The 11,859-nt window shown below is 39.8% G+C and overlaps 1 protein-coding gene across 2 annotated transcripts; it reads left to right on the plus strand.

The window, feature by feature from the left end:
* The first annotated feature begins 490 nt into the window (after positions 1-490).
* Positions 491-11,583, plus strand: hpn (hepsin). 2 transcript variants are annotated; one of them, XM_061777627.1, is made up of 13 exons: positions 491-872; positions 1,846-1,978; positions 4,020-4,127; positions 4,242-4,283; positions 4,688-4,817; positions 4,880-4,999; positions 7,527-7,567; positions 7,700-7,865; positions 9,120-9,310; positions 9,708-9,803; positions 9,891-10,033; positions 10,925-11,089; positions 11,179-11,583. In XM_061777627.1, the coding sequence occupies exons 2-13, from the start codon at positions 1,942-1,944 to the stop codon at positions 11,221-11,223; spliced, it is 1,284 nt and encodes a 427-aa protein (XP_061633611.1). In that variant the 5' UTR covers positions 491-872; positions 1,846-1,941; the 3' UTR covers positions 11,224-11,583. The 2 variants fall into 2 exon arrangements, with proteins under 2 accessions (XP_061633611.1, XP_061633612.1); XM_061777628.1 differs by lacking the exons at positions 4,020-4,127; positions 4,242-4,283.
* The last annotated feature ends 276 nt before the right edge of the window (positions 11,584-11,859 follow it).

An 11,859-nucleotide genomic window follows, 5' to 3' on the forward strand; every position in this document is an offset into this window, starting at 1 on the left:
AAAACATCACTTTCGAAATTTTTTTCCCCCTGTGCTTAATTGTGCTGAATGTATAAGTCAGATTTGATATGTGTAATAATGTTCGACAGAGTCTCACTGATACGGTCTGATAATTTTTTTAAATTTAAATTGTATGGACAGCCACGACTGTAAGAGTGCAAGAAGGAGGCCTTGAAGCCTCTCTAATAATAACAATAATAATAATAATAATAATTCAATTTTATTGGATACTTGGTCAGTTAATAAGTAGATTAATTCTAAATAATACAATTATGAATAAAACAAAATAAAAAATGACTATGAACTATTATTTAGATATGAGAAGAAACCTGGAAACGACCTGACCCATCCACCGGTTTTCAAAATGAAACGTGTCCCTTGAGCGGTCCCAAAGTTTGCCCACCCTGGTCCATCCACTTCGACGTCTCGGCGTGGACGCACAGTGCACGCGGGTCCAGTCATGACGTCACGCTCGCCCCTCCTCCTCGCCTCGTCACAGGACGAACACTCAGCGACGAAACTTCGAATGAAGCTCATCCAAATTCCGTTTTCGCTCTTTCAGGTGTTGCACTTTATATTGTCAGCTGACGCAGGTTGTTTGGGGTGATGGAAAGTGTTTAAAAAAGAAAGAAAGAAAGAAAGAATAAAACGACGTGAAAAACTTTTTTTTCCCAGCGCTTTGTTGGGGTCAGTAACCTGTGAGGGAACAGGCATAACTGGGGAAAAAGTGCTATACTGTTATTTATCGACCTAACAACGTTCAAATATTTTTGGGCATTTATTTTTCACCAAAGTGGACCAAATGCAACATCCCTGTTCAGTTTTTAAGGACTACCAGAAATTACCAGTACCTCTGCTTTCAAAGGAGACAGGTGAGCCTACTTGAAAGATGTATTGTAATTTAGCACGAAGGATCGCTGCTGATATTTAGTTGAAGGCTTAGCCCTTTTTGTTTTTCCACAAAATGTCAACGTTTGTTAATGCTGACAGTCAAAAGTATTGTCTTACAGTCCATAACGAATGGAGAAAACTATTTGCAAATGCAAACTTGAATAAATAGGGTTGTGTTTTGTGTACCCAAACCACAATAATAATAAGATTTGGATGTTCTTGTTTATACATCCTTGGCTCATGATAATTTTTTTCCCCCATTCATTTTCTGTACTGCTTACCGTCACAAGGGTCGCGGGCGTGCTGGAGCCTATCCCAATTATCTTCGGGCGAGAGGCAGGATACACTCTGAACTGGTCGCCCGCCAATCGTAGGGCACATATAAACAAACTACCATTCACACCTCCGGGCAATTTAGAGTCTTCAATCAACTTAGCGTGCATGTTTTTGGGATGTGGGAGGAAACCGGAGTACCCAGAGAAAAGCACGCAGGCACAGGGAGAACATGCAAACTCCATACAGGCAGGGCTGGGATTTGAACCCCGGTCCTCAGAACTGTGAGGCAGACGCTTTAACCAGTCGTACCGTGCCGCCTGATTTTGTTTTAAAAACTACTATTGTGCCTACAATGCATATTAACGGGTGCATACTAGGTGTATTTAGGTCACTGTTGAAACATTTAGGTCAGGTCATTTTTTTCCCCCACTGGCACGAATACTTTTATTTTTAAATTTTTTTTATTTATTTTTTATTTTTTTTCACTGTAGTTGTTTGGATACTGCTATCTATCCTGAAAAAACATGCATATTGTACTATTAAGTTACAGGGGGGAAAATACATACAGTACATACTGTACTATTAAGTTCCAGAAATTCGTATGTGTGGTTACGATGAAACTTGGAGGTTCTTTGATATTTTCCATATCAGAGCTACAGTATCAATTGATCTTTTCAGAGGAGTTGTTGCCATAAGAAATCAAGGGATTAAAGAAGGAAGACAGGACGAGGAGACTATCTTCTATAGTTGCCTTCTCCCTCCTATTCTACACAGATGCATGCTGAAAAAGTCGTCAAAGAGGGGAAGATGGGTAAATACCACACCATGCACGCACTCATTTACACACACACGCCCCCCCACACACACAACACACTCGAACACAGATGCACACTCACATACAGAGGAACACGCAGGCAAATATTAAAATGCTGTGCTTGCTGTGTGCATTTGGACAGTGAGCAGGCATCAGTCCATTTGACTGTTGTTAACTATTAACAGATTTGTTCCAAGCTGGCTGTCTGCTTTACCTCTATTTGTCGATTCAACATCCCAGACAAGATAAAAGATCAATTCCTGCCTGTTTTGTCAATCCTCAAAAAGTGACAGGAAATAAGCCTTTGTGGTCCTCCTTGCCGTAATGAGGAGATGCTCAGTGCCACGGATCAGTTGCTTGCACAGCATTTGCAGTTTCAGTTTTGGGCAGTGTCACACAAAGTTTTGCCTTAGAAAGAATATTCATGCCACTGCTGTATTGTATGGCACTGTGTTTATATGAAATGTGAACCCTAACACCGACTGAGGTCACTTGGTGATTATTATTTTTTAAACCACTATCTCTGCTGTCAGGAAGAGAGCTTTCCTATTTAAATTGGAGCAAAGTTGTCTTGAAATAAACTGAGCCTTGTTTAACCCCGCGGCCCCCCCCCCCAAAAAACCCACACTAAACCAGATGAATTAAATAAAGGATCTTCCTGGTTTTCTAGTTTGTTTTTGAATCTGTTTCCCAAAGTCCAAATGTCAGTAAGAGGTCAAAAGGCTATTCACTGCAGTAATGTATCTCACGAGACTGTATAAACACCAAGATACAATAAACTCTATGGGACATTTTCAGTGTCAAGAATGAAACTGATCATTCCTGAGTGATTATTCAAGAGTCTTTCCCTTGCCGTTGCATTTCTGTGACGTGTGTAAATGGCACTCCTGATCATGGCAGAGACACAACTATCCATCACCGCGTGTACAACATTAATAATTTTTAAATGAATCTATAGAATGCATGCTCCAATAAAGCAGACAATAAACCAGCTTTATAGGAACCCTCATAACAAAGACCCACAGTAGTGGTCTCAGGTAGAAGTGGACAATAGAGTTCTTGTTCTGTCTTAGGCTGCGATTGCTTAAAGAGCTGCCTGGGGGGAAAAAAACGGCCAAAAGAATGTTTAGCATCACAGTAGTTTTTGTCTCGTTTGGACACCAATGGGCGCTTGTCAGGGGCAGAATAGTGAAGACGATTCTCAGGGAGCATGACTGACAGCGGCCCTCAAAAATACTCTTTTTAATATGAAATTGAAGTGGTGGGGCTAAAAGTGATGTGTTTTCCCTTGCCTACGACATTTTCCCAAAATATGTTAGAAGCCGATAAAGTCATTTTTGTCAAGTAGTTGACTTATTCCTGGTAATGCACAGCAAAAAACATGACCTCCGTAGAAAAGGTAACAACAATTCCTGTATATGAATAACCTGTAACTGACAGTCTCAGAAAGGTTGGTGAGTACAACATTACTTCCTCTTGAGTGCTATTGCTTAATTGTTATTTGGTTTTGTTTAATCATTAAAATATACCAAATCATAAGAAATCCGTTAATAAACTGTAATCTTCCCCCAAAACATTTTGCAATAGCTTAAATACAAAATATTTGTTTAACCAATTGAATAATCGATAGAATAATTTATTCGAAAGATATTTGCCAGTTGTCAGCCCTATCCTGAAGTTTGTTCTTGTGCAGACACTCGACTTTAGACCAGCGATTGTCAACTGGTGGGTTGGTACCCAAAAGTGGATCGCTGATTCATGCATCGGCATCCAAACCCGCCGACATGATTTTTGCTCGAGAAAAACCGCTGATTGGTTTTCAAGGACCATCACCAAAGCCTATTTGGCCCTGGGCAGCAAAACATGTTTGCATGCCACTGTATCAAAATAAATCCTCGGACTATATTTTTATTCACACTAAAACTTATGGATTGATGTACACTTTCACTCCACTATTCGTAATTATTATGATTCCTCGTGTTGTTAGTGCAGTTTGAAACTCTGCTAGTTAGACGTACACATTCATGTGTGTGTGCAGGGAACCGGGAGATCTCGCTCACCTGTGTAGTAACCCCTTGCCGGCTGATGAGGGTGTGTGTGGTGCTGATGACTTTGGGAGCCATTGGCGCAGCAGTCTGGGCCATAGGTCAGACACAAACACCAACACGCGCAGTGGAAAATACACAGATATTAAACACATTCTAAAACAAAATATGTACTGCCTCAATGAATGTACGCGTATCTTATGTCTCCTCTGTAGTTACGTATTGCACTGTGGAGGAAGACGCAGGATACTACGATGGTACGACATACTGATTTGCATATCCCGACCACCCACATTGTGACCACTTTCACCATACAAATATCAAATGTTCTCTCTTAACAAAGGTAGTAGTCAGTTTTGCTAGACAGAGGGGGGTATTCCTTTAGCAACGTTACAACATTATTGTTGCTATAGAGTGGGGCTGTACTAATTCCACACCACTTCAAAATACAACTACAATCATAACATTTTTTTAAAATTAATATCGCTCTTACTAAATCAAAAATGAACATTTTTACCTTTGGGTAGGCAGAATATTTGATACAGATCTAATGGAGAACATTATATTGTGCCACGAATGCATTCACTACTGTACATTGAAGCTAAAACCTTTTGTGTATCACTGTCAAAACCCACTAAGATGTTGATATAATCACATACAGTCCAAGTAAATTCTGCTGACCAACATCTCAGAGTCTTCGACTCCACTCAGAAGAGGTGGCGTCAGGTCTGTTCCTCCTCAGCCAATGGGCTGCTGGCTATCGTCAGCTGCGAGGAAGTGGGCTTTGTCAGGTGAGACCATCTTAAAAGGTCCGTCATATGAACAACGCAAAACGAACGTGTGTTTCTTTCAGCGTGGTGAATTACTCCATCACGTCTGTGCAAGACGTCGGCGGTGACGGTGGAGACTTCTTCTGTGTCAGAACTGAAGAGCTGACCTACGGCAAGAAAATCAAAGACTCTTTGTTCCCATGGTAGCTACACTGACATGACAATTTGATCTTGCAAAATATCTGGTCAGTCGAAGTTCTCATCCCATTCTTCCACCCATCTACTCAGTTTACACGTGGCATTAGAACCTTTAAGGACTTTTCTATATAGAAAATAGAAGTGGAAATGAAAAATAATACATTCTAGAATGGCATGGTGGACGAGTGGTTGCCACATCTGCCTCACAAGTTGTGAGATTGTTTTTTTTTTTTTTTTTTTTAAATCTGGGCTCCAGCCTTTCTTTGTGGAGTTTGCATGTTGCTCTGGTGTTTGTGTGGCTTTTCAACGAGAAAGCCTCCTCCCACATTCCAAAACATGCAGTGATTCTTTGGTGTGAATGTGAGTGCGAATGGTTGGGCCTCTTCAGATTCCCGTTTTTGCTTCGGAACTTTCCTTTCCTAACCTATCCAAGCGATACGACCCGGAAGTACTTGGAAGATTGGTCGTTTGAATTCTAAAAATGCTTAGGAAAGTTGCCCTAATGCGACTTTTACGCAACCTTTAGCATAGGTTACTACGGACTAACTTTTAAGAAAAAAGTGAGATACAGTACATTACTCACAATCCTTGACAGTAGCAATATTTAAAAGAACAGACAACCAACAAAACGAAGACACTTGAGTTTCACGCTACCGACTTTAAAAAATTCTTAAATAAAACTTTTAGTTCTATTAAAAATATAGACAAATCAGTGTGCATACATAAATATGGATCAAGAATACACTCTAAGTATATAATAGCAATGTAAAAAAAAAATGGGTCAAAAAAATTTGTTTTCATTTTATTATGAAGCAAATATTTTGCAGGTAAAGTCCGCAAGCTGGAGACATACGCCAGCAATACTTGCCATCGTGCGATGACGTCAGTGAGGAAAAGTGGAGCTGAATTCATTTGAACCGGTGCTGTCCTTTCCTATGTTCAAAAGGAAGCACCTTTTCCTCTCTCCTTGAGCCGTCGACGTGTTGCAACAAAGGTTAAGGAAAAGTGGCAGAAATGTCAGGAGATTTGACTTTCCAAGGAGGTCCGTTGTTTGTTTATACTGTATGTGCCCTGCGATTGACTGGCGACATAATAGCTAGAGTGTACCCCGTATCTCGCCCAAAATCAACTGGGAGAGCTCACTTGTGACCTGAATGAGTATAAGCGGTACAGAAGATGTATGACTGGCCATTCTTGGTTGTTGGTTCGTACAATTTTATTAACTCTACAGGCCATTTAATTAAGATTAAGACACACACATTTTTTTAAATAAAATATAAAAACCAGCGAAGGTGAATCATATTGCAGACATCACTGATCCATTTTTTTAAAGCATTATTTTGTCATACAAAAATAAGATGACTGCAGCTGGCATTAAAATGCAAAAAAACAAACAATCTTAATGTTGATAACAAGGGACAATGTGCATAATGAAGCTGTAGTCTTACTGCTTTGAATGTGCTTTCTAGTAACCTTTAGTGTACAGTAATCCCTCATTTATTGTGGGGATTTTGCTCCAGAAAACCCCCACGGTAAATGAAATCCACAAAGTAGCGACAAAATATTTATTGTATTATCCTATACATTCATAAGACTCATATATGCAATTAAATGCTAATTTGTGATACTTTAGAGAGGTGCAGATATTTTATTTGCCCCACCTGAGGTCACCATCCACACTCTATATGAACACGTGCCTATTTTAGGTGGGTGTGCTCTGCTTGAAAGACGTCAGCAACAGTGCATGTGGACATGGTGTGATTAGGCAATTTCCTGCCTTATGCATCAGCACTGTTTCTCACACTGGTGTTCCTGGCAATTTAGTCAGCAAAAAGCATTATGGGAACCCAGAATTCATCATGCTGATGTTTTTAACTACTGTAGTTGTAGAAAATTAAGCTAAGCATTGCTCTTTACTTGCATTATTTTCTAATTGATATTGTTATAAGTGTGTGCATTAGGTATTTCTCAGACTACGGTTTATATTTGTGAATTTAGTTCATAAAACTCTGACAGTGGCTTTGCCGTCATGTTCTTTGTATCCTCAACCAATTTGGTGACTTACCACATGTTGAGTTGAGTTGACTCAGTCAGGTTTCTTTTTCTGCAAAGACTAAGAGCTCAGTTGACCTCATGTTAGTGCTGCTACATTAAAATCATATAGTCAATGAAGCGAGCTGTATCAGAGATCTGCAGATCAGTAACTGCACTACACCGACCTAAAAAAAAAAAATTGTGCGATGCACTGAATCCGCAGTAAACCGTTATCTGGTAAGGGATGGGATCACTGTATACTCTTTATGTCGTCCCACATTCCTCTCTTAACAACACTTGTTGAGTCTTGTCATTCTTTTGTGGATGCAAGAAAAGCTACAAAAAGCCGAAAAGATAATCAGCTGCATGAGGTCTTTCAAGAGATCAGGGCGGGACATTTTTTTGTAACTTTACACACAGTTTGACTTAGATTCCACTGTACTTTAATTCTGATTAGATAGGTTGGTCTTCTCTTAACAAGTGTTGCTTATGTTCCAGCGACTGTGAGAGCAAGGAGGTTCTCACATTGTTGTGCCAAGGTAAGATGTCAACCCATATTTTTATCTTTCCACTCATGCTTCATTTTCATCTTTGTTTTCCTCTCGCCCATCCCATCAGTATGTTGGGGCACACACACTTCATTCGGAAATCAATTCTTTCTCCCTCGCTAGACTGCGGCAGGCGCAATTTTGCAGAAGACCGTATAGTTGGTGGCGTGGATGCGAGGCAGGGCATGTGGCCTTGGCAGGTCAGCCTACAGTATGATGGAGTTCATCAGTGTGGAGGTTCCATCATTTCAGACCGCTGGGTTGTCTCTGCAGCTCACTGCTTCCCCAAGTAAGAGACAGAGCTTGATTTTATGCATGAAATAAAGATCATCGCTTATTAGAACAGGTAGTAAATGTACTCACACTATGTACTTAAGTAGAAGAAAAAAAGAGTTGTACTAATTCAACCCCTTTACTTCAGTACAGTACTGGAATGTACTCAAGTAGAAAATTAAAAAGCAAAAATGAGTTTGTACTGTCAATTATATACAATACCCATTTTGATGACTTGGCACGATGAAAAAACAAAATAACTTCTCTGCACACAAAATAATTTCCCTCTTTAATGAACTTCCATAGTGCTCGTAAAAAAAAAAAGCAAGATAATGTTGGTGCATGCACTAATGCCATTAAAACAACGTACTTAACACTAGAAGCTGTTTTTAGGCTGTCACAAGAAATAACATATTCTCCATAAATCATTCTTGGAGCCAACAAACAACAATTCGCTTGAATAAGGTCATGGGTGTGGAATATCTTGTTTCTCCGAATATGTTGCCATTGTTTTTAATGCTCCCTGATTCACCTTCCTTCATGTCGCTGCTGTCCCTTTTTTTTCCTCAATGAAGCAATCAATCAAGATCTCAACCACGACTGACTTAACCTCTGTCTATTCACGTTTTTGTTACCTCGTGTCGTCATCGGCGGCGGTTGAAAAAAGTAAGTCTGTTTGACAAAGTAAGGAGTAGAAATAAAGATATTTATTTTCCAATGTAGGGGGTAAAAGTTACTCAAGTAACGTACAGATATTTGATAAATAAGTACAGTAACAAGTTTCTACTTTGCTACTTCCCACTACTTCCTATTAGATTTCATGATCAGAGTGCACATTCACAAACATTACTCAAGAATGACGGTTCACAAGTACCAAATTCTTAATATGATAACATATGTATCGGGTGCATTAGCACATACACTTCAGTGCATTAAGTCACCGGCATCCTATAGTGAGATAGAGGGGTCCGTATGAAAAAAATTCTGCGATTCAGATGTAGAACTGTGCTGCACCATTATTTACTTCATTAACTCCGTGAGAGGTGAATTGTGATGCCATGCAGTTCTACACCATTGCTAACTGCAATAATAAACATATTGTTGAAAATTACCTGACAATGCCGTAAGCTGAGGAGGCAGAATTCTCCAACAGCTATTTATTGGCTTGAAAAGATTGTGTAGGTGTACTTTAAAATAAGAACGGTTTTATCAAATAATAGAATAATCATAATGAACAATGGGTGTTTCGTTGTCCCTCTCTTTTTATTAGGCGTAATGGCTTTGTTAGTCACTGGCGTGTGTTGTTGGGCTCCATCTACAACAAACCAGCCAATGCCAATGTGGCGGAAGTGAAAACTATCGTTTACCACAGCAGCTACCTGCCCTTTGTGGACGACAACATTGACGACAACAGCAGGGACATTGCTGTACTGGCCCTTGCCAAGCCCATCACCTTCAATGGTATGACACACTATCAGTTGCTTTTTTTGTTTTTTTGTTCAAGCATTTAGTTCAAATAATTGTCCTATTCCCTTAGAATGAGCTTGTAATTAGCACTCATTAAAAGTCTATCAGGTTTATTTGTGTGCTGAGTGTTTTGCGAGGCAGTTATCTTTTTTGCATTGAAGTGGGGAGTGCTCTCAAAACAGCATTTCAACTTGATCGCGTGTGCCATCTAGTGTCTCTTTTTATAACTGCATTTGGATATGAGGTTCCCTTGAAAACAAATGTGGGGGTGGCAATCCAAATTGGTGAATGTGGCTTGCACAAGCTGCATCTGCTTTAGTCCATATTTTTTTTTTCATAGTATGAATGATAACGGGAACACTATCCATGCGTTCGTCTCTGCTGTTTTTAGAATACATCCAACCCATTTGCCTGCCAGCGTACGGCCAGAGACTGATAGACGGGCAGATGGGCACAGTGATAGGCTGGGGGAACTTAGGATACTCTGGTGAGTTTATGTCAGAATTCAGATGCTGATGTAAAAAAGTACATTATCATCGTATCACTTGTAATAAGACTGTGCTGTCACGTCAAGGTCATCAAACAGATGTTCTACAAGAAGTGAACGTCCCCATCGTCAGTGATGCGATGTGTAATGCGCCCGATTACTATGACAACCAGATCACTGCCAGTATGTTCTGCGCTGGCTTTGAGAAGGGAGGTGTGGATTCCTGCCGGGTCAGTGTGTGTTTGTGCACTAATGTGTGTGTTCATGTGGCTTTATCGTATGAGGTGCCGTACCTATACACCCCAAAACATCTCACACACATACAAAAAACATTCCACACTTTAAGGACTGCAAATTCACCCCAAAAAGCCTTTAACACACAACAAAAACCTTTCACGCTCACCACAAAACCTCTTCCACACACTGAAATATCTCTCTCATTCCACAAACCTAACATAAACTTCCACACACAGTTAAAAAAGTTTCATACTCACCCAAAAACTTCTCACTCACACCAAAAAACTCTAACACTCACAAAAAAAACCTCCCACCCTCACCCCCCACAAAAAAACAATCACACTGACCAAAACAACTTTCCGCACGCACTAATAAATCTCTCTCTTTCTGTCATGCAAAAAAAGACTCCACACAAAAAAGTCTAATACTCACTCAAAAACTCCCCACACAAAACAAACAAACAAAAACCTCACACACTCACCCAAAAACCCTCGCACACACCAATAAAACTCTCTCACACAAAAATAAACCTCACTAATAGAACCTTTCTTTCTCACATTCTCACATCTCACACACACACACACACACACACAGTTACACACACACACACGCACACGCACACAGAAAAAAGTCGCTTTTCCTAGGGAAACCTCTTTTTTTGTCAAAGTGAGTTTTTTTTAAGTGAGTACATTTTGGGGCTTTTTGATGAATACGAGAGCATTTTTCAATGAGTGTGAGAGTTTTCTTGATGTGAGTTGAGATGTTTTGTCTTTGTGTGTACAGGAGGCGCATAATCCTTCTTGTCAGTTATGGCACATGCTGGTTGATATCAATGCTTTTCTATCAATATGTTTCTTATGTACGGTAATATTTGACGGTGTCAGGGAGACAGCGGCGGCCCCTTTATGGCAGAGGACCGCTTGTCCAAAACCAGCCGATACCGTTTGCTGGGGGTGGTGAGCTGGGGAAAAGAATGTGCCACGCCGAAGAGGCCCGGTGTGTACACCAGGGTGTCCCGATTTCTGCCCTGGTTGTCGACTGCCATGAGGGTAAGAGGTTTGCAACCTTATACGTGAACTGTTGAACTCCTTTGCACCTGATTGTTCAAAGCTTGTTTTTGTTTTGTATGGGCCTGCAGAACTATAACAACTCACCAGGGATTCACAAAATGGCACGGACATGACTTTTGCACCCGTGTTTCTCCACCTGTTTCCCTCACTAAAGAGGAAATATAAATGTTCTTGAAGTCCTCTAGTTTCAGTTCCTGATTTTTTATCTTTACTGTGAACCCATATAAATGTTTAATTATCTCTTATTATCACTGTTAAATATATTCTAGAAGTTATCATTTATTTGCTTAGCTTGCATTAGTATTATGGACGATTTTAGATGTTGTGTTGTGTCTTATTGCTTAGAACATTATGATTTGTAAATCCCTCCTATTTCAAATAAATGCAGGAGCGAGGGGGGGGATTGTTTAGAGCGTGTTTAGAGGCTGTGATCTGAACAATCTCCCATACGCCCTCCTCATGAGAAAAAGAAACCAGTGTCTTCATTCCTTTTGTGTCTATTTTTTATAATGTTGGGTAAGATAAATCCAACAATTACATAGACAAAACAAATTGATGGATCACTACTTTTGAAATCAGAATTCAATGATAATAGTTTGTTCAATTGTTGTTGAAGTACCAGTAACTGTAAAAAGGGGTTTGGTAACAAAAAAAATACTTGCAATATTTATTACATATGACAATTTGAAATTGTGGACCAGATTTTAGCAAGAATCCTGCAAGTTAACGCAAATGATTTGCTTTTGCAG

This window comes from Phyllopteryx taeniolatus, chromosome 6, assembly GCF_024500385.1.
Source record: "Phyllopteryx taeniolatus isolate TA_2022b chromosome 6, UOR_Ptae_1.2, whole genome shotgun sequence".
Classification (NCBI taxonomy): domain Eukaryota; kingdom Metazoa; phylum Chordata; class Actinopteri; order Syngnathiformes; family Syngnathidae; genus Phyllopteryx; species Phyllopteryx taeniolatus.